The sequence below is a fragment of the Heptranchias perlo genome, chromosome 36 (genome assembly GCF_035084215.1).
Source record: "Heptranchias perlo isolate sHepPer1 chromosome 36, sHepPer1.hap1, whole genome shotgun sequence".
NCBI lineage: Eukaryota > Metazoa > Chordata > Chondrichthyes > Hexanchiformes > Hexanchidae > Heptranchias > Heptranchias perlo.
The window spans coordinates 23,481,731-23,508,330 of NC_090360.1; the positions used below are offsets into that span (position 1 = coordinate 23,481,731).

The window sequence follows — 26,600 nt, forward strand, 5'->3', positions numbered from 1 at the left end:
TGTCTCAATGTTTCACAAGGACTAAGTGACAAACGAGCTGAACTCCAGAGGTGAGGTGAGAGTGACTGCCCTTGACATCAAGGCAGCATTTGACCGAATAGGGTACTAATGTATCCAAGTTTGCTGACGATGCAAAGCTAGGCGGGAAAGTAAGCTGTGAGGAGGACACCGTGTCTGCAAAGGGATATAGACAGGTTAAGTGAGTGGGCAAGAAGGTGGCAGATGGAGTATAATGTGGGGAAATGTGAGGTTATTCACTTTGGTAGGAAGAATAGAAAAACAGAATATTTTTTAAATGGTGAGAAACAATTAAATGTTGGTGTTCAGAGAGACTTGGGTGTCCTTGTGCAAGAAACACAGAAAGTTAGTATGCAGGTACAGCAAGCAATTAGGCAGGCAAATGGCATGTTGGCCTTTATTGCAAGGGGGTTGGAGTACAAGAGTAAGGAAGTCTTACTACAATTGTTCAGGGCTTCAGTGAGATCTCACCTGGAGTACTGTGTACAGTTTTGGTCTCCTTATCTAAGGAAGAATATACTTGCCTTAGAGGCGGTGCAATGAAGGTTCACTAGATTAATTCCTGGGATGAGAGGGTTGTCCTATGAGGAGAGATTGAGTAGAATGGGCCTATACTCTCTGGAGTTTAGATGAATGAGAGGTGATCTCATTGAAACATATAAGATTATGAGGGGGCTTGACAGGGTAGATGCTGAGAGATTGTCTCCCCTGGCTGGAGCGTCTGGAACTAGGGGGCATAGTCTCAGGATAAGGGGTCGGCCATTTAAGACTGAGATGAGGAGGAATTTCTTCATTCAGAGGGTTGTGAATCTTTGGAATTCTCTACCCCAGAGGGCTGTGGATGCTCAGTTGTTGAGTATATTCAAGGCTGAGCTAGATAGATTTTTGGACTCTAGGGGAATCAAGGGATATGGGGATCGGTCGGAAAAATGGAGTTGAGGTCCAAGATCAGCCATGATCTTATTGAATGGTGGAGCAGGCTCGAGGGGACGTATGGACTACTCCTGCTCCTATTTCTTATGTTCTTACCAAGGAGCCCCAGTAAAACTGGTCAGTGGGAATTAAGGCGAAACTCTCCAGTGGCTGGAGTCATACCGAGCACAAAGGAAGATGGTAGTGGTTATTGGAAGCCAATCATCTCAGCCCCAGGACATTGCTGCAGGAGTTCCTCAGGGCAGTGTCCTAGGCCCAACCATCTTCAGCTGCTTCATCAATGACATTCCCTCCATCATAAGGTCAGAGGTGGGCTACTCACTGATGATTGCACAGTGTTCAGCTCCATTTTCAATTCCTCAGATAATGAAGCAGTCTGTGCCCATATGCAGCAAGACCTGGACAACATCCAGGCTTGGGCTGATAAGTGGCAAGTAACATTCGCACAATACAAGTGCCAGGCAATGACCATCTCCAACAGGGAGGCTTCAAGGTGATTTAGACAAGTTGAGTGAATGGACAAATACATGATGTGGAGATGCCGGTGATGGACTGGGGTTGACAATTGTAAACAATTTTACAACACCAAGTTATAGTCCAGCAATCTTATTTTAAATTCACAAGCTTTCGGAGGCTTCCTCCTTCGTCAGGTAAATGCTGGCTGGGGGGGTGTCCAGAACGAGGGGTCACAGTCTCAGGATACATTTACCTGACGAAGGAGGAAGCCTCCGAAAGCTTGTGAATTTAAAATAAAATTGCTGGACTATAACTTGGTGTTGTAAAATTGTTTACAATGGACAAATACATGGCAGATGCAGTATAATGTGGATAAATGTGAAGTTATCCACTCCGAAAGGAAAAACAAAGGCAGAGTATTATTTAAATGGTGATAGGTTGGGAAATGTTGATGTACAAAGGGACCTGGGTGTCCTTATACACCAGTCACTGAAAGCAAACATGCAGGTGCAGCAAGCAGTTAGGAAGGCAAATGGTATGTTGGCCTTCATTGCAAAAGGATTTGATTACAGGAGCAAGGATGTCTTACTGCAGTTAAACAGCGCCTTGGTGAGACCACACCTGGAGTATTGTGTGCAGTTTTGGTCTCTTTACCCAAGAAAGAATATACTTGCCGTAGAGGGAGTGCAGCAAAGGTTCACCAGACTGATTTCTGGGATGGCAGGACTGTCGTATGAGGAGAGATTGGGTCGACTCGGCCTGTATTCACTCGAGTTTAGAAAAATGAGAGGGGATCTCATTGAAACGTATAAAATTCTGACAGGGCTCGACAGACTGGATGCAGGGAGGATGTTTCCCCTGGCTGGGGGGGTGTCCAGAACGAGGGGTCACAGTCTCAGGATACGGGCTAGGACATTTAGTACTGAGATGAGGAGAAATTTCTTCACTCAGAGGGTGGTGAACCTGTGGAATTCTCTACCACAGAAGGCTGTGGAGGCCAAGTCACTGAATATATTTAAGAAGGAGCTAGATAGATTTCTAGACACAAAAGGCATCAAGGGGTATGAGGAGAGAACGGGAATATGGTATTGAGATAGAGGATCAGCCATGATCATATTGAATGTAGGCTCGAAGGGCCGAATGGCCTAATCCTGCTCCTGTTTTCTATGTTTCTAACAAGAGAGAGTCTAACCACCTCCCCATGACATTCAACGGCAATACCATCGCCAAATCCCCCACCACCAACACCCCACGGGTCACCATTAACCAGAAACTTAACTGGACCAGCCATGTAAATGTCGTGGCTGCAAGAGCAGGTCAGAGGCTGGGTATTCTGCGGCGAGTGACTCACCTCCTGACTCCCCAAAGCCTTTCCACCATCTACAAGGCACAAGTCAGGAGTGTGATGGAATACTCTCCACTTGCCTGGATGAGTGCAGCTCCAACAACACTCAAGAAGCTCGACATCATCCAGGACAAAGCAGCCCGTTTGATTGGCACCCCATCCACCACCCTAAACATTCACTCCCTTCACCACCGGCGCACTGTGGCTGCAGTGTGTACCATCCACAGGATGCACTGCAGCAACTCGCCAAGGCTTCTTCGACAGCACCTCCCAAACCCACGACCTCTACCACCTAGAAGGACAAGGGCAGCAGGCGCATGGGAACAACACCACCTGCACGTTCCCCTCCAAGTCACACACCATCCCGCCTTGGAAATATATCGCCGTTCCTTCATCGTTGCTGGGTCAAAATCCTGGAACTCCCTTCCTAACAGCACTGTGGGAGAACCGTCACCACACGGACTGCAGCCGTTCAAGAAGGCGGCTCACCACCACCTTCTCAAGGGCAATTAGGGATGGGCAATAAATGCCGGCCTCGCCAGCGACGCCCACATCCCACGAACGAATAAAAAATTTTTTTTTTACCAATTTCATTCTGTGTTTTACGAAGTGGAACCGTGACTGATTTAAATGTTCTTCATTAAGATGTACAATGAATTTTCTCCAGCACTGAAGCAACGAGCCAAGCCTGGGCTGTGACCCCACCTCCTGTCCTGACCTTATCCTGCTCCCTGGCGAGGGCCCGGGCCCGGGCCCAGCCTCGTACTGCCGACCCTGTTAATTCCCGTAATCTGTGTGGTGTACGCGCAGTCCCAGACCACCACCTACTGGGCACAGGCCTCCATTTCAAACCTCTCGATATTGGGCACTAGGTTGACAGCTCACCCCGAGAGACCGCAGACAACTGGTTTGGAGATAGAGGGACGTCGCACTGGCACAAGGGAGGTGCTGTTGCCCACGACTTCACCCGCTGCCTTTGTGCCGTTTCTGTGAGGCTGGCAACCCACCCCTCCCCCCGCCATCACCACCACCATTTCAGACAGGGTACAATGGATTTCCCAATGGGAATTCCCCTGTATCTGAGATGGGGGCTGATACATATTTCTGGGACAGAGCTTACTGTGTGACTTCCTGTACTGTACCTGACCTGGGAGCGATTGCTTCGTGCTGTCACTGGCAAAAGCGGCCACTCTGTCACATACTATTTGCAGATTTAAAATGAGAATTCCTGATGCTGAAATCCAATGGTTAAAGTGCTGGAATGATCAATAATCCACATTCCCGTTCAGGAATAGAGACAGCAATGGAGGTTAGTAAGTCCCACAATGCAGAGGGGCTCAGAACGTGCTGTATTTCTATGGTATGCAGCTCTGCATTGTGGGATGGTGTTCTGCACATGCACAGGTTCGGAGTTTGTTTGTTTGCACAGTAAGTTAGCTCACACTGAGCAGTGGTTGAGTTAAATCACTTTGAATATTTGCTGCCGCCAATGGTGCCAATTCCCAACTTGGACTGAACACGGAGACTAGGCCCAGGATGAGGGAACCTCGGGTGCAGCTGAGCAGCAGAGTGTGCGCCTGCTCACCGCTAACTGAGAGGCGAGCAGAGTGTGCGCCTGCTCACCACTAACTGAGAGGCGAGCAGAGTGTGCGCCTGCTCACCACTAATTGAGTGGTGAGTGTGAGCGGCGAGCAGAGTGTGCGCCTGCTCACCGCTAACTGAGAGGCGAGTGTGAGCGGTGAGCAGAGTGTGCGCCTGCTCACCACTAGCTGAGGGCCGATGCTGACACTGCTCCCAGCTGAAGATGTAAAATTGAGCAATCAGTTTACCCAGCAGTATTTTTACTTCCATTATTTCCACCTCCGTTGCACCAGTTCCTGTTCTCGCTCAAACAAAATACGGTCACCAGTTGCTGGAGGAAAGGCAGAAATGAATTCAGAGGTTCATTTGCTGAATCATAGAATTTTACAGCACAGAAGGAGACCACTCGGCCCATCATGCCTATTCCCTCCCTCTGAAAGAGCTGTCCCCTCAGTCTCTTTATTGTTTATTGCCTCTCCTTATCCAAAATCTATCACCTCACATCTTTGTGTTTGCAGTAACTTTATTTCTGACTCGGTTTTGGTGCGTTCTTTATTATATTTTCCGTTGGCCATGACTTCACCATTTGTGTTTGTGCTGTTTGCTGTGGGGCTCCTCTCCCCTCGCCCTCCGCTGGCATCGCTACCACCATTTCACACATGGCACAATGGGTTTCCCAATGGGAATTCCCCTGCTTCTTTGGGGGTTTTTTTTGGAAGAAGAGGAGAAGCAATGGAGGCAGGTAGAGCTCGTCAGACAGTAGCAGACACACAAAGCAGCCATCCGCCAGTCCCTCCACACCAGAGTACACAGCCACTGACACCCCACCCCCTCTGGTGTACCAGGAACAGGTTTCCCTTCACTGAGCTATTCCACTACTGGACCCATAGCTTACGTCCACTGCTAGGTGCGACACAGGCTGCAACCTCCCGTAACCTTTACACTGCGAGGCCACCCCTGGCTGCCACTGAAAACATCAGTAACGTTACCCAATCAGCTGTGCACAGGCACATTAAGCAATTCACAGCTGTAAATCATCCACTTCCCCATGGAAACCGGCACCAACAGGAAAGGATTGCCAATGCTCCGTGAAAGTTGGCTTGTTTCTCTGGGGTTTGGCCTGATGCCTTCAGTTTAAGGTGCTCTGTGTGCCAGCGCTCATTGTCTCTGTGCGGCTTGCAGGAGATCAGGGCTCCCCCTTCACAGCCACGGTTCATGGTTCCCGTTCGGTATCCCGGGATACGAGCTGAGCGCAGCTACAATGAGGTCTGTGCAGCCAGCAGAGTAGTAATAGATCTCACCATTGTCATGTTGAACATAAGAGCATAAGAAATAGGAGCAGGAGTAGGCCATACGGCCCCTCGAGCCTGCTCCACCATTCAGTAAGATCATGGATGATCTTCGACCTCAACTCCACTTTCCCGCCCGATCCCCATATCCCTTGATTCCCCTAGAGTCCAAAAATCTATCGATCTCAGTCTTGAATATACTCAACGACTGAGCATCCACAGCCCTCTGGGGTAGAGGATTCCAAAGATTCACGACCCTCCAAGTGAAGAAATTCTTCCTCATCTCAGTCGTAAATGCCGACCCCTTATCCTGTGACTATGACCCAGAGTTCTAGACTCTCCAGCCAGGGGAAGCAGCCTCTCAGCATCAACCCTGTTAAGCCCACTAAGAATTTTATACATTTCAATGAGATCACCTCTCATTCTTCTAAACTCCAGAGAGTACAGGCCCATTCTACTCAATCTCTCCTCATAGGACAACCCTCTCATCCCTGGAATTAATCTAGTGAACCTTCGTTGCACCCCCTGTAAGGCAAGTATATCCTTCCTTAGGTAAGGAGACCAAAACTGTACACAGTACTCCAGGTGAGGTCTCACTAAAGCCCTGTTCAATTGTAGTAAGACTTCCTTACTCTTGTACTCCAACCCCCTTGCAATAAAGGCCAACATGCCATTTGCCTTCCTAATTGCTTGCTGTACCTGCATGCTAACTTTCTGTATTTCATGTATGAGGACTCCCAAGTCTCTCTGAACACCAACATTTAATAGTTTCTCACCATTTAAAAAATATTCTGTTTTTCTATTCTTCCTACCAAAGTGAATAACCTCATTTCCCCACATTATACTCCATCTGCCACCTTCTTGCCCACTCACTTAACCTGTCTACATCCCTTTGCAGACACTGTGTCCTCCTCACAGCTTACTTTCCCACCTAGCTTTGTATCATCAGCAAACTTGGATACATTACACTCGGTCCCTTCATCTAAGTCATTAATATAGATTGTAAATAGCTGAGGCCCAAGCACTGATCCTTGCGGCACCCCACTAGTTACAGCCTGACAACCAGAGAATGAGCCGTTTATCCCTACTCTCTGTTTTGAACCTGCACTTCGAGTCCCTGGACCAGTGGTGGGCGGGAAAACCTCCGCCAGTATAATCCGGCAGTGTGCTTCCTGCTGCAATAATTGGACTTACATGGAGCTCCTGGGGGCGGCTCCCATGGACAACACCGGGGAAGCAGGAAGGGAATCAGCAAGTGTTGCCTGTCACACACTACCCTGTCCATATATCACTGTTCCTTCATCGTTGCTGGGTCTTTATCCTGCAACTCCCCTACCTAACACCATCATGGGAGCACCTCCACCACACGGACAGCAGGGAGGAGGCCCGCACCCACCTCCACCACACGGACAGCAGGGAGGAGGACCAGGAACACCTACTCAGAGCAACTAAGATGGGCAATAAATGGGGACTTGCCCCTGTCGCCCACATTCCATCAACAAAAAATAATCAGTTAATCTGTTTGCGTTGGTTAAGGAGCAGATGTTGGCAGCACACTGGCAGAACTCCCCCACTGCTCTACAAACAGTGCCGTCCACCTGAATGGGCAAACGATACCTCAGTTTAGTGACTGCTCTATAAGAGTGGGTAAAAATTGGAATGTGTTGTGTCCGACTTTCAGGCGTAAAACAGGCACGATCTAAACCAATTTAGCAGTGGGAGGGCCTGCACCCAATCTGCACAGGCGTTGGTCCCACTGCTAAATTTGTGGGGCCCAGTTTTTTCGGCGACCCCAACAAACAATTAATGTTTTTAAAGCTGACTTTAATGTGGAGCCAGGAGGAGCAGCAAAGTTCCTCTCACCTCCATAGGGCTCCTCCCACCAACAGTCGCCAAACAGCCCAATGTTCAATCCTCCTGACGGGGCGCTGCCTGTGGAGCTGCAATGGGTGCCTGGCAGCTCGCCTGGAATATTTACGAGGTCCGAGGCCCAATTTCAAGCCACCCTCGGGCCTCTGTGTCTGCTTGTGCAGGGCCGAGACTGGGCCTAAAATTGGCGGGGACTAATTTCCAACCCAGAACCTTCGACAGTGCAGCACTCCCTCAGTACTGACCCTCCGACAGTGCTGCTCTCGCTCAGTACTGACCCTCCGACAGTGCTGCTCTCCCTCAGTACTGACCCTCCGACAGTGCTGCTCTCCCTCAGTACTGACCCTCCGACAGTGCTGCTCTCCCTCAGTACTGACCCTCCGACAGTGCTGCTCTCCCTCAGTACTGACCCTCCGACAGTGCTGCTCTCCCTCAGTACTGACCCTCCGACAGTGCTGCTCTCCCTCAGTACTGACCCTCCGACAGTGCAGCGCTCCCTCAGTACTGACCCTCCGACAGTGCAGCGCTCCCTCAGCACTGACCCTCCGACAGTGCAGCGCTCCCTCAGTACTGACCCTCCGACAGTGCAGCGCTCCCTCAGCACTGCCCCTCCGACAGGGCGGCACTCCCTCAGTACTGCCCCTCCGACAGGGCGGCACTCCCTCAGTACTGACCCTCCGTCAGTGCAGCGCTCCCTCAGTACTGACCCTCCGTCAGTGCAGCGCTCCCTCAGTACTGACCCTCCGACAGGGCGGCACTCCCTCAGTACTGACCCTCCGACAGTGCAGCGCTCCCTCAGTACTGACCCTCCGACAGTGCTGCATTCCATCAGTACTGACCCTCCGACAGTGCAGTGCTCCCTCAGTCCTGCCCCTCCGACAGTGCAGTGCTCCCTCAGTCCTGCCCCTCTGACAGTGAGCACTCCCTCAGTCCTGCACTGGGAGTCTCACCCTGGATTTTGCGCTCAAATCTCTGCAGTGGGACTTGAACCCACTCAGAGGCGAGAGTGCTGCCCACTGAGCCACGGTTATACAAAATTCATTAAACAAAAATGCATTTCACAAGGTGACTCCTTGTGACGGGCTGTTTCTTTACCGATGTTGATTCTGTGTCTCCTCCTTTCAGGCAGATTTTGTGGTGAGAAGCTTCCAGAAACCATCATTTCCACCGACAGCCGTCTCTGGATTGAATTCCGCAGCAGCAGCAACTGGGTGGGGAAAGGGTTCTCTGCCGTTTATGAAGGTAGTAATGTAAATGATAAACGATTCCTACTTTCAAAAGGTAGATCTTGAGCCAATTTAAGAATCAGTGGCTTAGAAATTGGATCAGGCAAGAAACAGACGCCTAATGGTCCAAAATTTGATTGGACAATTCGGTGTCCAGGGCACGCACGGAAAGCACTTAGAAACATCGTTAAACATGTGATAAACTCGCCCTGCAACTCATGGTGCCAACGGTCAGGAAGGACCCCGCTATTTAAGGGCTCATTCCCACCATGCAGGTTAGTGGCTGGTTTTTCCTCTTCGGCCATTGGTTCACTAATGGGCTTTTTTCAGAAAGCTATTTTCTGTGCTCCACAAGTGAATTCTGAGTTCTGGGAACAACTTAGCGCTGGACTGTTTTTCTCTGCTTTGGAAACGGTTTTACTGCAGCCATGGGTGGTCTAGTGGGGCTGGCTTTGGGGCTGGAGGATGAGGGGGATGAGCAGTGAAGAGGACAGGAGAGAACTCACAGGAGCAGCTGGGAGAAGAGGGGGGGGGGGGGAGGGGGGGAGGAGTTGCACCGCGCAGGAGGCCATACACAAAACGGGTCTCCGGGGAGCACATCTCCGACATTATCTGGACTGAGGAGCAATATCTCAGACGCTTCACGAAGGAGGCTGTCACCGAACTATGTCACCTGCTGCAACCACAACTCCAGCCTCACCCCGTGGCCTATGGTTGTCAAGGTCACCGTGACCCTTAACGGGGTCATTCTAGGCTGCAGCAGGTGACATTTACTGTTTGCAGCACACCACCTTGGTTTAATGTCTCACCCAACAGACGGCAGTGCAGCACTCCCTCAGTACTGCACTGGGAGTGTCAGCCCAGATTTTATGCTCCAGTCTCTGGAGTAAGACTTGAACCCACGACCTCCTGACTCAGGTGAGAGTGTTACCGACTGGGCCACAGCTTACAGAATGTACAGAATGTTAAATTTCCGCCCAGTTATAGGGGTTATTAACATCAGCAGAAACAAATCCCAGTGTCAGAATGAACATGGTGGCGAGTCTGGACGCGCGCCGGGCCCTTCCCGTGGATCGCTCCAGCTGCGGTGCCCGTCGGCTTCCAGGCTGGCGAATGGCCTCGGCCAGTGTCTAGCAGCTGACTTAGAACTGGTGCGGACCAGGGGAATCCGACTGTTTAATTAAAACAAAGCATCGCGAAGGCCGCAGGCGGGTGTTGACGCGATGTGATTTTTGCCCATTGTTTAACGGCAATTGATACTAGCTCAATTGCTAAATTTAAATCTGAGATAGATAGCTTTTTGGCAACCAAAGGTATTAAGGGATATGGGCCAAAGGCAGGTATATGGAGTTAGATCACAGATCAGCCATGATCTTATCAAATGGCGGAGCAGGCACGAGGGGCTGAATGGCCTACTCCTATTCCTATGTTCCTAACATGGTCCTGAATGTGATTAAAAGCAGTAGTAACAGCAGAATCCAACCCCTGCAGTCACAAGTGAATCCCTTCCCACACACGGAGCAGGAGAATGGACTCTCCCCAGTGTGAACACACTGGTGTTTAATGACATGGAATGAATAAGTGATTCCCTTCGCACATACAGAGTAGGTGAACAGGGGAAAGGACGGGGAGTGGGACTAATTGGATAGCTCTTCGATGGGCCGAGTGGCCTTTATCTGTGCTGTAAGATCCTATCACCATTGATTGTTGGTGTGTCAGGCCAGGGTGAACCTAATCCAGGAATACCGATCCAGGAGGCAATGACCTTTGAAGTAAAAGTGGGTTTGAATTAAGCTCTGTCTTGAGTTACGAGCTTGTTGCTGCTCAAGGGGCAGTGGTAGGTGCCCAGGAGGTACCTGTTCTTCTGACTCATCTGCGGCCCCTTCCTGAGCCTCTTCCTCTCCCTGCTGCAAAGTGATGACTCTACAAACAACAAAATTATGAAGCATGCAGCAGACTGATCATGTTGGAGATGAGGCTGTAGAGCAGGATGCAAATGCCCCCTCCCCTTTCCCTCCCCCTCCTCCTTCCCTCTCTCCCTGTGGAGGTGATGGGCCCTCTCCTACACCTACAGCTATTCCTTACAGCAGGTGATGAAGTCATTTACCCCTTTAAACGTGGCCTGGCTGATCCGAGGGATGGAGGGTTACTCTGGACTCTGGGTGATCTGAGGGATGGAGGGTTACTCTGGACTCTGGGTGATCTGAGGGATGGAGGGTTACTCTGGACTCTGGGTGATCTGAGGGATGGAGGGTTACTCTGGACTCTGGGTGATCCGAGAGATGGAGGGTTACTCTGGACTCTGGGTGATCTGAGGGATGGAGGGTTACTCTGGACTCTGGGTGATCCGAGAGATGGAGGGTTACTCTGGACTCTGGGTGATCCGAGGGATGGAGGGTTGCTCTGGACTCTGGGTGATCTGAGGGATGGAGGGTTGTTCTGGACTCTGGGTGATCCGAGGGATGGAGGGTTGTTCTGGACTCTGGGTGATCTGAGGGATGGAGGGTTACTCTGGACTCTGGGTGATCTGAGGGATGGAGGGTTGCTCTGGACTCTGGGTCATCCGAGAGATGGAGGGTTACTCTGGACTCTGGGTGATCTGAGGGATGGAGGGTTACTCTGGACTGGTGCTGATCTGGCAGACGTCCCACGTGGCCCTTTGGAACTTGCTGCTGTTGTGTCAGCACTGGAGGTGGCCAGCAGATCTTCCTGGAAGAGATGACGCTGATCTGTAACTATCTCCCTGGTCAACCTCGGTCTTCTGTCACAGCTCCTCTGACATGTTTTATTTGGTCTCAAGATATGGTTGGCGTTGGCGAGGCTGCGTTTATAACCCATCCCTAGTTGCCCTGAGAAGCAGACAAGGGCCTGAACTCCTTCAAGTGGTGATTTTGTTTAAACAACTCAGTGGCTTCTGTGGGATCTTGCTGTGTGTAAATTGGCTGCTGTGTTTCCTACATTACAACAGTGACTACACTTAAAAAGGACTTCCTTGGCTGTAAAGCACGTTGGGACGTCCTGAGGTGGTGAAACAAGCTATATATAAATGCAAATTCTTTCTTCATATTCAGTGGGTTGATTTCAGCACACAGTGAGCAGTCGGTGTTAACTGGTGTCCGCACGTTTTGTAATCAAGCACGAGAGTCAAGCCTTTAAACTCACACTTTGTATACCAGATCCATGATGTCAACCTTCTGAAATGGAGAAAACAGGTTAGCAGGGCCATTTGCAGGTGTGATTCTCGCCCAACGGGCAGCACCCAAACTTAAAGTCACCGCACACATCTCGTGACTAGATAACACACAGATATAGAGGCCTAGATTTCCCGCCAGTATCCTGAAGATTATTCAACAGCTGGGGGAGGTGAGATCACTTCCTCGGGGATTATCCCCAGCACCTCCCACTGCCCGTGGAATCAGCCTGCCCGCCTGGGTGGGCATACGCAAATGAAATTAATGTAGCTCCTGACTACAGCTTCCGCTGTTTGCTCCAGTTGAATATTGGATGGGACTGGGGTGTTAGGTGCTGGAGCCCAGTCACCGTCCTGCGTTACATGGCCCCGAGACCCTCCAGAGCACGTCTCTCACCCCAGTCCGGTGCGACTCCCCAACAGAGGCCCATGAGCCCGTGTCCCTTCCGCAAATGACCTGGGATTGGAGGTCAGGGGGCACCCCGGGGTCGGACGGGAGTCCCAGCCTGCCAGAGATACACCCTCTCAGAGGATCCAGGACTCTCCTGTGATTTGAATTGTGACAGAACTCCTCTCCACCACAGTCCATACCAGGAGATCACCTCTCCACCACAGTCCATACCAGGAGATCACCTCTCCACCACAGCCAATACCAGGAGATCACCTCTCCACCACAGCCAATACCAGGAGATCACCTCTCCACCACAGTCCATACCAGGAGATCACCTCTCCACCACAGCCAATACCAGGAGATCACCTCTCCACCACAGCCAATACCAGGAGGACATCTCTCCATCACAGCCAATACCAGGAGATCACCTCTCCACCACAGTCCATACCAGGAGATCACCTCTCCACCACAGCCAATACCAGGAGATCACCTCTCCATCACAGCCAATACCAGGAGGACACCTCTCCATCACAGCCAATACCAGAAGGACACCTCTCTACCACAGCCAATACCAGGAGATCACCTCTCCACCACAGCCAATACCAGGAGAACACCTCTCCACCTCAGTCCATACCAGGAGAACACGTCTCCACCACAGTCCATACCAGGAGAACACGTCTCCACCTCAGTCCATACCAGGAGGGCACCTCTCCACCTCAGTCCATACCAGGAGAACACGTCTCCACCTCAGTCCATACCAGGAGGGCACCTCTCCACCACAGTCCATACCAGGAGAACACGTCTCCACCACAGTCCATACCAGGAGAATACCTCTCCACCTCAGTCCATACCAGGAGAACACGTCTCCACCACAGTCCATACCAGGAGGGCACCTCTCCACCACAGCCAATACCTGGTGTTGTATTCACACCCGTCATTAGTCTTTTTAATCCTTAATGATGCCCTGTTGTTCCTTTCTTCTGGTCGCAGCCTTACTTTGACCTGCCTCGGCCCTAAGCTCTGGAATTCCCTCCCTAACCCTCCCCACCTCTCTCTGCTCCTTCAAGACGCTCCTTAAAACCTACCTCCTTGGTCACCATTCCTAATATCTCCTTAAGTGGCTCGATGTCAATTTTTGTTTGATAATCGCTCCTGTGAAGCACCTTGGGACGTTTTGCTACATTAAAGACACTGTATAAATGCAAGTTGTTGTTGTTTAAAATCTGTAAAGATTATTTTTTCCCATGAAGTATACGGCTTGTTTCAGACTTTCCCCATTATTGTGCAGCGATCTGTGGAGGAGATATTGAGAAAGACACAGGCCAGATTCAGTCTCCAAACTACCCGGATGACTATCGCCCTTCGAAGGAATGCGTTTGGAGGATCACCGTTGCTGAAGAGTTTCACGTGGGGCTCGTCTTCCAGGCCTTCGAGGTAAAGCTTTAACTTTTTATTATTTATTTGTATGGAATTTTTTTCTCTCGCGGAGAAGGCTGCTCGACCCGTTCTCACCGTCGGGACTTGCTGAAGGCCGATCGGGAGCAGGACCCCCGGCTGGGTTACTGTGCCCTCCCGAGCCCACGGCACTGCCATGATCGGTAGCACAACGGCTGCGGGTCTGGCTGCGATCACCTGTATCGGCAAACCCGGCTACACCATGCAGTTCCACGTCGAAATCTTTTTCAAAACTTGAGAGGAGACCTGAGTGGGTCCTTGTTTGTGCTGAGTTTAAAGTGGGCTGGAATTCAGACGGGTGTGGCTGGATCTGCAACTTTCTAATCGGTAGCTGTGTATGGAACATGGGAACAGGGGGAGGCCATTCAGCCCATTCGAACCCGATCAGCCCAGTCAGATCATGGCTGATCTGCACCTCAACTCCATTTGCCCACCTTTGCTCCATATCCTTTAATACCCAACAAAAATCCATCAATCTCAGTTTTGACGTTTTCAATTGACCCCCAACCTCAACAGCTTTTTGGGGGAGAGAGTTCCAGATTTCCACTCCCCTTTGTGTGAAGAAGTGCTTCCTGACATCACCCCTGAACGGCCGAGCTCTAATTTTAAGATTATGAAGTTATGAAGGTTGCCCAATTACCCCTGAGCCTTTGATCTAACGCTCCTGTCCTGTTCAGGTCCTGCTCGGTTCAGCAGTAGGGCTGGAGATCACTGGGTTGTTTTTACGAGCTCTGCTGCTTTTTTTGGTGAAGCAACAGGGGCCAAGTGTTGAGAGGCCAAATTATTTTTAGTTGGGACCCTAAGTGAGGACCAAAGTCCCAAAGTGCAGCGAGTTAACAAGAGGGACAAGAGCAGGTGAGCTCATCAAAGAGCAGTGATCAGATCACATTGTGCTTTGGTTGTACAAATCTTACTGTCACCTAGTGACTACTTGCTGATTTATCCCCTCGTCCGGCCAATGATCTCCTGCACTGTGTGTCTTGGTCCCTCACTAAGACCTCTCACTAAGTTGCACTTAACATGACCTACCTCTGATTCATGAATTAAACCTAGAGATTGAATTCACAATCTGAGTTTGCATTTAAGCAGTGTTGCTTGCACCTATTGGACTGTAATATAATCAAACCCCAGCCCCTCGTACAGGGGCCTAGGTAGGACAGTCTGCAGCACAGTGAAGGACTCCCCACTGAGTTAGAAAGTCCAGCTCAGTGCTGGACTGCTCACAACCGGCTGCTGAATGCACAGAGCGGAAAATCGTCACCAATTTGTGTTTTTGTGGCAGGGGTGGAAGGGTCAGATTTTGGGATCCAAACAAAAGTGCTGACGGGATTTATCTCCCCGAACAGTCTGTGACGTTTAATGATTTCCTGTCCCTGGTAAATCGTCAGCAGTTGCTGCTAAGATTCCGAGACCGTTCTCTCCACAAACACTTTCCTTTTATGTGTCCGGCCTTCCAGATCGAAAGGCACGACAGCTGTGCGTACGACTACCTGGAAATCCGCGATGGCGACAATGCTGACGCTCCCCTGATCGGCCACTTCTGCGGTTACAATAAGCCGGATGATATCAAATCCAGCTCGAACAAACTCTGGATGAAGTTTATGTCGGATGGCTCGATCAGCAAGGCCGGCTTCGCAGCAAACTATTTCAAGGGTGGGTTTGGCTCTTTTCATTGTCACCTGGTGCTTTGTTTATCAATGAAAAGCTTCCTGCACTCTGTCACTGAGGTGAACTACAGGCCCTGCTCGAGTCAGTCACTAACTGATGAGGCAGAGAGTTCACTCTGCTACATCTGAGGATTTAATCCTTGTGATATGTCTTTAGGTAAATGTTAGCGCCCAAATGAAGAATGTTAGCCCAGTTTCTGATGGTCCAGTTTCAGTCCCGCTATCAGGGCTGGGTTGAGCAATGATCTGTAATGTTGTAGACCAGTACAAGCTCTGGGCTCAGTGGGTAACACTCTCGCCTCTGAGTCAGAAGGTTGTGGGTTCAAGTCCCCACTCCAGAGACTTGAGCGCAAAATCCAGACTGACACTCCAGTGCAGTACTGAGGGAGTGCAGCACTGTTGGAGGTGCCGTCTTTCGGATCAGAGGTTAAACCGAGGCCCCGTCTGCCCTCTCAGGTGGACGTAAAAGAATCCACGGCACTATTTTGAAGAAGAGCAGGGGAGTTCTCTCCGGCGTCCTGGCCAATATTTATTCCTAAACCACCATCATTAAAACAGATTATTTAGAAAGAAGAAAGACTTCCATTTATTTCACACCTTTCACGATCTCAGGATGTCCTAAAGACCTTTTTACAGCCAATGAAGTACTTTTTGAAGTGTAGTCACTGTTGTAATGTGGGAAACGCAGCAGCCATTTGCGCACAGCAAGATCCCACAAACAGCAATGTGATAATGACCAGGCAATGGTCTCGTGATGTTGGTTGAAGGATAAATATTGGCCAGGACACCGGGGAGAACTCCCCTGCTCTTCTTCCAGATAGTGCCAAGGAATCTTTTCCATCCACCTGAGAGAGCAGACGGGGCCTCGGTTTAACGTCTCATCTGAAAGACGGCACCTCGGACAGTGCCGCACTCCCTCAGTACTGGCACTGGGAGTGTCAGCCTAGATTTTGTGCTCAGAGACGAGAGTGCTACCCACTGAGCCATTGCTGTCACTAGTCATTTATCTCATTGCTGTTTGTGGGATCTTGCTGTACACAAATTAGCTGCTGCATTCCCTACATTACAACAATGACTACACTTCAAAAGTACTTCGTTGGCTGTAAAGTGTCTTTGGGACGTCCTGAGGTAGTGAAAGGCGCTATATAAGTTCTTCTTTCTTTTCTTTCTAACTGTTTTTGGTCGAGGCCTCGATCTCAGAAATGTTACCCCCAGACCGATGGGCCGTCCCCACCCTCCGTTCCCCACCCTCAGCTCCTGATTCCATTCACACTGTGGCCATTGATGAAGTGGGGCTCGAGCAGGACCCCAGGAGAAGACTCTGACTGAATGGCAGCTGGGATAACCTGCCTCCCAATACCATTCCCTGGCCTTCCTTTGCTAGAGGAGGATTGGACACTGATTCCCAGTTTGGTCAGAACCCCACAGGCCAGGAAAGAAGATGCAGGGACACATGGAGCAGCCGCTCTGCCGATTGGCTGCGAGTGAGCGGTGAGCTCTAAATGACCCTTGGGCAGGAGTTTCTGACCATCGCTGCCTCAGACGGTCATGATCTTGGCCAGCTCCTACCTACATGTCTGCAGATGTCTGTACTGACCACAGCTTGGAGCTGCTGCAAAGTACTTAAAGAACGAATGCAGCTCCCAGTCACCAGGGGCCAGCACCTCTCAGCCCCATGCTAATGAGAATCACGGATGCCGCCTGGTATCAGGAAATAGAAATACAAAGGAAGACTTGAAAAATTGGGCTTTTTCATTAGAACATGTTTTGACCCCACTCCGTCTAGACCTATATCCAGATCATCGATGTACACAGTGAACAGAAGTGGTCCCAGACTGTGGGACACCACTACCCACTTCCAACCACTCGGAGAAACTGCCCCAGCCTCCTACTCTCTGTTTTCTCCCTTCTAAATAATTTTTAATCCAGTTTGCTATCCTCTCATTAATTCCATGCCTTTTAATCTTCTCTAGTAATCTCCCATGTGATCCCTTGTTAAAGGCTTGCCTAGAGTCCATGTACACTCCATCCACTGCATTTCCCCATCTACCATGTCTGTTACCTGATGAAAGAATTCCATCAGATTATCGAGCACAATCGGTCCTTTTGAAATCCGTGTTGGCTATTTCGAACTATTTTCTCTTTATCGAGATACATTAGAAATTCTAAATTTTTCCCTTACCCCAGATGTTGAGCTCTCCGACCTGTAATTCCCTGGATTAGCTCTGTCTCCCTATTTATAAGTGGGTCCTACATTGGCCACTCTCCAGTCCCCTGGCTCACACCCACACTCAGTACAGCCTGAAATAGAATATCTAGTCTCTCGGGATCCCAGGATGTATCCCGTTGGGCTCTGGCTCTCTCTCTCTCTCTCTCTCTCTCGTCCTTTAGCCCAACTAAAGTATCTAAAACTTTCCTTTTATCCGTCATAATATTGCTCACCTCACTCTCAACCACTTCAGGATTCCCCTCCTCTCCGATGCCCTTCTCTTTAGTAAAGTCCGATGTGAGGTATTTATTAAATATCACCGCTATTTACATCATCTACAAATTGACGACCCTCCCCTCTCCGGGGTCCCACCTCACCTTTAATAATTCTCTTACTGATATATTTGATGTTCCTTTTGATGTTTTTTAGAATATTTCCCCTCATACTCCCTCATATTCCAACCGTAACCTTTTTTCTTATTTTCTCTAGTTTTTTTCATTATTATAGTCCTCATAATCCATCCTCTAATTGTAATTTCTTTCTAACCTTGTTATTTATCCATGACATCCACCAGTAATTTCCTTTTTTATTGACATATACTGATTCTGTACAGACCAGGGACACTTTAAGAACAGGCCCCTTTAAGAACCAGTCCACCTCCCATGGGGCAGTGCTTCTCGCTTTGCCCGCTGCGCTGACGTGCCGATGATGGCAGCGATGCCGCTGAGTGTGGGTAATGGTGGAATCGAGGGCTGCACGGCCTGGCCTCGAGATTCCTCCGAGGGAGCGATCGGCCAATTGCGCCGGTTTTGCCGAGGTGAAGTTTCCGCGATAATCAAGAGCAAAATACTGCGGATGCTGGAAATCTGAGATCAAAACAGAAAATGCTGGAAATGCTCAGCAAGTCAGGCAGCGTCTGTGGAGAAAGAAACAGAGTTAACATTTCAGACTGATGGCCCTTTGAAAGGCCTTCAGCCTGACGTGTTAACTCTGTTTCTTGCTCCACAGATGCTGCCCGACTCGCTGAGCATTTCCAGCATTTTCTGTTTTTATTTTATTAAAATAATCCCAAACGTGACATCTTCTATGAATCAGCGCAATCATAGTATGTTACAGCACAGGAGGAGGCCATTCGGCCCATCGTGCCAGTGCTGGCTCTTTGAAAGAGCTATCCAATTCGTCCCATTCCTCTGCTCTTTCCCCATTGCCCTGTAAATATTTATCCAACCCCCTTTTGAAAGTTATTATTGAATCTGTTTCCACCGCCCTTTCAGGCCGTGCATTCCAGATCAGAACAACTCGCAGCGTAAAAAAGTGTTTCCTCATGTCGCCTCTGGCTCTTTTGCCAATTACCTTAAATCTGTGTCCTCTGGTTACCGACCCTTCTGCCACTGGAAACACTTTCTCCTTATTTACTCTCTCAAAACAGTTAACGATTTTAAACACCTCTATCAAATCTCCCCTTAACCTTCTCTGTTCTAAGGAGAACAACCCCAGCTTCTCCAGTCTCTCCACATAACTGAAGTCCCTCATCCCTGCACCATTCCAGTAAGCGTTATCGATGGTAATTGATTCGTGACTGGAGCAAGGCCAATGGGGCCTCAAGCTGCTAGTGTGAGATAGTGTAAAAGGCAAGGTAAAAATATCCTCTTCAGAGTGAGGCTGGAGACCAGTCTTCCTCTTTGGCGTCTAATTCCTTGCACCTCGAATCTCTGGGTCTCAAACCTCCACAACCTTCTCTCCTCTCCCTCCTCCTTCTACTAATTGATTATTTCTGCAGCAGTTCAATTAACGGCTGGTCAGCCAATTAATGCTGGATTCATGTGACCCACGGGTGCCTGGACGCCCGACAATCTGGGCACAATTCATTGAAACCCCCCCCGAACAAGTGCAATTGGTCTTCCCTTAGAGCAGAGAAGGTGAAGGGGAGATTTACTAGAGGTGTTCAGAATCATGAAGGGTTGTGATAGATAAATATTTGAAGGCGAAAAATTTGCAGGGCTATGGGGAAAGCGCAGGGGAGTGGGACTGATGGGATAGCTCTTTCACGATGGGTCGAATGGCCTCCTTCTGTGCTGTGTCATTCTGTGGTTCTACGATTTGACTTGGAGCTGGTATCTGGGCGGGAATCAGTTGAAAGCTCCAGGCTGCGGTGTGTAGCCGATTGCAATGACTACAGAGGGCGCAGTGGCTGTGCGGAATGAGACTGGGAGGAGTGGGTGACTCCTGTTTTGTTTCCCCACGGCAGAGGTGGACGAATGCTCTCGGCCTGATAACGGGGGTTGTCAGCAGCGATGTGTGAACACGCTGGGCAGCTACAGGTGTGCCTGCGATCCAGGCTACGAGCTGGCTGGAGACAGGAGCAGCTGCGAAGGTAAGCGAGCTCTTGACCGTTGACAGAAACACTTCACCTGATAACCAGTGTAAACAGAAACACTCGCACCCCTGGGAACCAGTTCAATTTTACAAGTTTTAAACAAAATCCTCAATATAGTAATAGTTCTCTCCCCCCACTCCAAAATGGTCTCCCTTCCTTGGGGGGGGCGTTGACATTTTTTGGGGTACGGGGTCCTCAGGTCCCGGCAGCTTCCACTACACCAGCCCGGTGCCTACCCAGTTTATCAGCTCAGACAGTGAGTGCTTCTAGGCTATTCAACCACCTGGGGCATCACAGCTGAGCCTGACCCCGTGCTCAGCTCACGTTCACACCCTCGCTTTCCAGCAGGGAGATTCTGGGGGGGTGACCGGAAGTGGGAACCGGCCTCGATTGCCCCCCTCCCCGGCTCAGAGGCACCAAGGCCAACTGCTGCCCCACCCCAGCTGAGATCGATTAACTCGCCTCAGGCCGGGGATTGAACTGGGGCCTTCGGTTTGTGCGGCTCGGTGTTTCGGACACACTGTGGAAGGTCACACCTCATCCGACAGGATTCCGGTGAACTGAAACTGCCACAGGATTTATCTCCAGGGCTCTACGTTCTCATGTTACACAGTGCTCGTGAACTTCCTGTTACTTTAACAAATTCATTTCCAGGATTCATTTTCAACACAGTGGAACACTTCCCCTCCCTCTTGGACCTCCCTCCCTCTCGGCCCGCACACCCTCCCTCCATCCTTCTCGGTCCTCTCGGACCTCCCTCCCTCCCTCCCGGCCCGCCCTCCCTCGCTGTCATCCCGCCCTCCCTCATCTCATTCTCGGCCCGCCCTCCCTCACCTCACTCTTGACCCGCCCTCCCTCACCTCAATCTCGGCCCGCACTCCCTCCCTCCCTCTCAGCCTGCTCTCCCTCACCTCACTCTCAGCCTGCCCTCCCTCACCTCCCTCAGCCTGCCCTCCCTCACCTCACTCTCAGCCTGCCCTCCCTCACCTCCCTCAGCCTGCCCTCCCTCACTTCACTCTTGGCCTGGCCTGCCCTCCCTCCCTCACTCTCGGCCTGCCCTCCCTCCCTCACTCTCTGCCTGCCCTCCCTCGCCTCCCTCAGCCTGCCCTCCCTCACCTCCCTCAGCCTGCCCTCCCTCACTTCACTCTTGGCCTGGCCTGCCCTCCCTCCCTCACTCACTCTCGGCCTGCCCTCCCTCCCTCACTCTCTGCCTGCCTGCCCTCCCTCGCCTCCCTCAGCCTGCCCTCCCTCACCTCACTCTCGGTCTGCCTTCCCTCCCTCACTCTTGGCCTGCCCTCCCTCTCTCCCTCCCTCTTGACCTGCCCTCCCTCCCTCCCTCCCTCCCTCCCTCTCGGCCTGCCCTCCCTCACCTCCTTCAGCCTGCCCTCTCTCCATAATCTCGCTGCTGATTAAGGGCCAGTTTGCCTTGATTGGTTTCACTCCCACCTCTGACTCAGTCCCCACTCCACATGGTCCAGGCTGACACTCCCAGTGCAGCACTGATAGAATCCGTCTTTCGGATGAGACGTTAAACCAAGGGCCCAGCTGCCTGATCCAGTGCTTCAGGTGGACATTAGAAGTTGCCATGGCAATATTTAAAAAGCAGGAAGGTTTCTTTGATGGCCCCTTAACCAAGACCACCAATCACAGATTAATCGGCCGTTGGTGTTTGTGGGATCTTTCTTTGTGTAAAATGGCTGCCACACTGTACAATGTAATTCACTATCTGTGAAATGCTTTGGTCCTTTCTGAGCAGTGGTCAGGCACAATATTAAACCCCTCACTCCTCTCCTACGTTGTCCTCACTGTTGTGCCCTGTACTATGACCGTGGGCTTTTAAACAAAAGTCTAGTTGGATCATATATCGCACGATCAAAAGGATCAAATTAATCAAATGAATGAACTTAACTTTTCACATAAAAAACTTGTGATTAAAATTGGAAAGACAAAACTGCCCCCTCCCTGTAGCTAAGTGTTGATCTTGACGTGAGCTTGTGAGTTGGTTTGTTTAGATAAATATCTTGACGAACTACCTTGTTGTAAATGTGATGTTCAAATTTGATCCTGTTTTTAAAAGTTCGGGAAGCCCATTTTTGCTTCATTCCCGTTCCGACGGTGACTCTTCCTTCCGTTGTACCCACAGCTGCATGTGGCGGGTTTATCACCAAGTTAAACGGCACTGTAACCAGCCCTGGCTGGCCCAAGGAATATCCAACCAACAAGAACTGTGTATGGCAGGTGGTAGCCCCATCACAGTACAGGATCTCCCTGCAGTTCGAGGCCTTTGAGTTGGAGGGAAATGATGTAAGTGACTATTCTAGTTTCTTGGTTGTGTTACTGAGTGAGGGTGAGGGTGGTCAGTGACGCATCAGTTGGTTGTTGGTGGGGATTGGTTGGAGCTGGTTGTTAGTTTATGGTTACTTTGTGACACTTGCTGCGTGTCTCATTGGTGACAGTTACTGACATGTGGGAATCAAGCCCCTTTTCCTACTCTATCCATGGGGGAATCGAGTCCCTTTTCCTACTCTATCCATGGGGGAATCGAGCCCCTTTTCCTACTCTATCCATGGGGGAATCGAGTCCCTTTTCCTACTCTATCCATGGGGGAATCGAGTCCCTTTTCCTACTCTATCCATGGGGGAATCGAGTCCCTTTTCCTACTCTATCCATGGGGGAATCGAGTCCCTTTTCCTACTCTATCCATGGGGGAATCGAGTCCCTTTTCCTACTCTATCCATGGGGGAATCGAGTCCCTTTTCCTACTCTATCCATGGGGGAATCGAGCCCCTTTTCCTACTCTATCCATGGGGGAATCGAGCCCCTTTTCCTACTCTATCCATGGGGGAATCGAGCCCTTTTTCCTACTCTATCCATGTGGGAATCGAGCCCCTTTTCCTACTCTATCCATGGAGGAATCGAGCCCCTTTTCCTACTCTATCCATGTGGGAATCGAGCCCCTTTTCCTACTCTATCCATGTGGGAATGATGGCTGCACTATGGTCATTAGTGGATTTTCTACCTGTCCCTCCCCCACACCAAGGGACTGTGTTGGGGGTGTGGGGGGAGATAGTTCCTTGGCCACCCGAGGAAAATTGCCCCTTGGACCCTTAAAAGACTTGAGTAGATCTCACGCCAATGGAGAGCAGTCTGTTTGAGGCCTTCGACAAGGCTCCGAACCTTGCCTACACTAAAGTAACTGATCCCAAAGTTAATGACCTTGTCTGGGTGGAGAATAGTTCCTTTGGAGCCAAAGCCTTCTTTCTTCAGCCCCTACAGACCTAGGGGGCTTCAGGGGGTGGGAGGGAGGCGAACATGGGCCTCTCTGTACAAGGCAGGATCGGGGTGGGTGACTCTGATGCCCCTTTGCCTGCACCAGCAGCCTCCCCCTGGCCATGGAAATGACCCCATGGGGTTGGGGTCTGTGGGTAGGCGGGGGTTCCACTCGTGCCAGCGGAGCCCACCTCCAGGAATCTCGGGCCCACTCTTTCTGTGATTTCATTCAAAACATTTTCAGATGTGCTCGGTGACGAATGAGAATTGGGGCGATTGATTTCGTGACATATTAGTCACATGATCTGGGATATACTAAACATAACATCATTGTGTGATATTCAGTCGGGAACCTCTACGTCCTTGCCACCGATGAGACAGTCAGGGCCATTTACCGCACCATGGAAATCTGGCCTTAAAAAACACTGATGTATCACACAGATCCTAATGTTGTTTGCAACCTTTGTGAAATTTATTGCTGAGTGACTTTGCCTTGAATGAGGAGGTTGTGCTCGATGCTGATGTGTTCCCTCCCCCTCAAAACCTGGGACACTCGGGCAATTGGAACATCTCCCCGCTGAGATCAACGAACTCAGCACAAAGTGTGGGTGGAATCTGGCTCACTGTCACTCGGTCCATTCATGTACTTGGTCCTCGGAGAACAATCCCGGTATTGTCAGAGAGCTCTCCCACCTGGGAGAAGGGAATTGAAGGATATGCTGATGGGGTTAGATGAGGTAGGGAGGGAGGAGGTCCGTGTGGAGCATAACATAGACCTGTTGGGCCGAATGGCCTGTTTCTGAGCTGTACATTCTATGTAAATTGATTCTTAGTCCAATAAGGGTGTATTTTGCTGTCTTAAATCAAAATAGCCATTCTTTTATATAAGACACCCATCTCCCACTGCCTTCTGTGGGCTGATGGACACCCATTGCAGGAGGCTTCTGGCCAAGAGCAAAAATTGGACCCAAGTAAGATGGTGGCTTTTGTATTTGTTACTCAAAATACCACAGGTTGATCGACTGGTTTACAGGGCCCTTCATTCTCTTGGCCTGTAGACTGGTGACCTCACTCTCACACACATTGGGCAGGATTTTAACCTGAAGGCAGGAAAGGACCGGGATGAGGAGCTAATCGGCTGCGAAACCGGGAAGTTAAGTTGGCGGGTCGGAGGGCTATAAATTTGATTTCGCCCCCGTTCAGCCTTCCTGATTGACAGGCTGGTTGGCTGTCGGCCGGGAAGGCCAGGGATCGGAGAGGGGGGAGGATGGGCAGTGGAGGACATGGGGGGTTTGAGGGTGGGGGTCTGATGCCGAGAAGTGATCGGGTGAAAAGTTGGAGGTAGGGGGTTCCAACATCAGGGTGTGAGGGGTCGGCCGATCGTGGGGGTCCTGTCGGCCAGGTGAGCTGGTTGGGCCTGGATGAAGCACTCCTGCTCCTCCAGGCCCACAAGGCAATAAAGGCCCTCACTCACCTCATGGATCCAGCCCTTCCCATCTGCTTTCACCTGACGTGAATCGGAAGCGATGGGAAACCTGAACAGGTAAGATTAAAGTTGTTTTACTTTTGCAATGCACAAAAAATTAAGTACCTCAGCCATTTCAATGAGGTACATTGCCCCTTTAAGTATCGACCCGCTGGCTTTAAATGGGGACGGGATTCCCGGGTGTCTGTTGTGCGCGCATCCAAACGCACCTGGGATAAACCTGGAAGTGGGCGCTTTGGAGCCAGGATGCAGTCCCACTCCAAAAATCCACCACATTCACTGCCCACCCGGCCCCAACCCACCCATTCTTGGGGGTTAAAATCACACACAAAGTGTCTCTCACACACAATAGTGTGTCTACAATCCACCCTAACTGGTCATTATTCTTTTATTTCCAGTTTTCTCCCCTCTCTGGAAGATGCTGTATCTTGCTACCGACAATCCTCCTCCTCACACACCCACATACACGCTGCCCACAATCACAAACTCGCGTACACACACGCGAGTACAGCACAGACTGAGGATCGATTCCAGAACCTTCTCGCCCACATGTCTCACGCTGTGCGACATAGTGAATAACCAGGATGCTCATTAACCCATCACTTTATGTAGAATGTTTATTAAGTGGCAGAGAGACTGGTAAACAACCTTGTGAAAGAACAGTGCCCCTCACACCACAAAGGTCTCAGGTGTGACACCAACTCCTGCACACCGAGGTTAGAGAATGGAGGAAGTCACAATATCTACATCACTAAATACCCCATTAAACTCTGAGGCTGGAAACTAGAGTAAGTGATGTCAGTGGGCAGACGTCTGGTGTCCTTGACCTGAGATGTCACTTGTTTCTGCCTCCATTAAAGTAGTGAAGTGTGGAACGTCATAAATCAGAGGGTCAAATGTTCTTTGGACATTTATCGAGCTTCTACTGAAATACGGAATCAGTGGAAATCGGAGTCTTGCTCGAACTGTATTTTGTGGCTGCTGATTGGATACTGAGCACTGAAAGGCTAACTGCTTGCTTTAACAGGTGTGTAAGTATGATTATGTTGAGGTTCACAGTGGACTCTCCTCTGCCTCCAAACTCCACGGCAGATTCTGCGGCTCTGAAAAGCCCGACATCATAACGTCACAATTCAACAACATGCGGATCGAGTTCAAGTCTGATAACACAGTGTCCAAGAAAGGCTTCAAAGGCCAGTTCTTCTCAGGTGAGGACGGGCTCTGTCAGCAGGGCCCAAACACGGCACAAACTTCCAAGGCAGTTTTATCTCTTTCAGTGTTTAGGAGTTGAGCAGTGAGCAGGATTCCCAGAGTGGAGTCGGCCAGAAGTAAAGTCTCCTGTAACAACGTGAAAGGAATTTTATGTGCTTAAACATCACGGCCTAGAAATTCGTTGATGCCCTTTTTTCAGACGTAAACTGGGAGACTAAGCGTCCAATATGGCGGCTGGCCCACTTCCGCGCCGATTGTATGCGCGCATGCTGCCCGCCATATTGGACACTGAGGTAATGGCTGAAGTGTCGGAGTCCAGGACCCACCGGAAACAGGCGTTAAGACCGATGCCTATGCAGATAGGGCCTGTTTGAGGCCCCCTTCCTGAAATTGGGCTGCTCTGGACGTAACCAGGTCTACGTACGGCCCAAGTGAAGGTCCTTAAAGGGACCGCTGCAGGCCGTCAGCAAAAAGGAACATTTTTTTTAAAATACTCATATTGGCTCCCCAGCAGTCCTAAAGGACGTTGCCAGCCCCCTCTCAGCTCCTGCCGATCGCCCCCCACTCAGCTCCTGCCGATCGCCCCCCTCTCAGCTCCTGCCGATCGCCCCCACTCAGCTCCTGCC

The 26,600-nt window shown here is 50.4% G+C and overlaps 1 protein-coding gene across 5 annotated transcripts in view; it reads left to right on the forward strand.

Annotated features, from left to right (window-relative positions):
- Window positions 1–26,600, forward strand: part of LOC137304203 (tolloid-like protein 2) — a 163,494-nt gene that overhangs the window by 130,373 nt on the left and 6,521 nt on the right. For 4 of the 5 annotated variants that reach the window (XM_067972761.1, XM_067972763.1, XM_067972764.1 and 1 more), the window contains 6 exons: window positions 8,617–8,733; window positions 13,566–13,732; window positions 15,211–15,406; window positions 19,878–20,003; window positions 22,150–22,310; window positions 25,790–25,970. In XM_067972761.1, the coding sequence (XP_067828862.1) occupies window positions 8,617–8,733; window positions 13,566–13,732; window positions 15,211–15,406; window positions 19,878–20,003; window positions 22,150–22,310; window positions 25,790–25,970 (948 nt within the window). The remainder of the gene's footprint in view (window positions 1–8,616; window positions 8,734–13,565; window positions 13,733–15,210; window positions 15,407–19,877; window positions 20,004–22,149; window positions 22,311–25,789; window positions 25,971–26,600) is intronic. The other variant, XM_067972762.1, reaches the window with a different exon arrangement.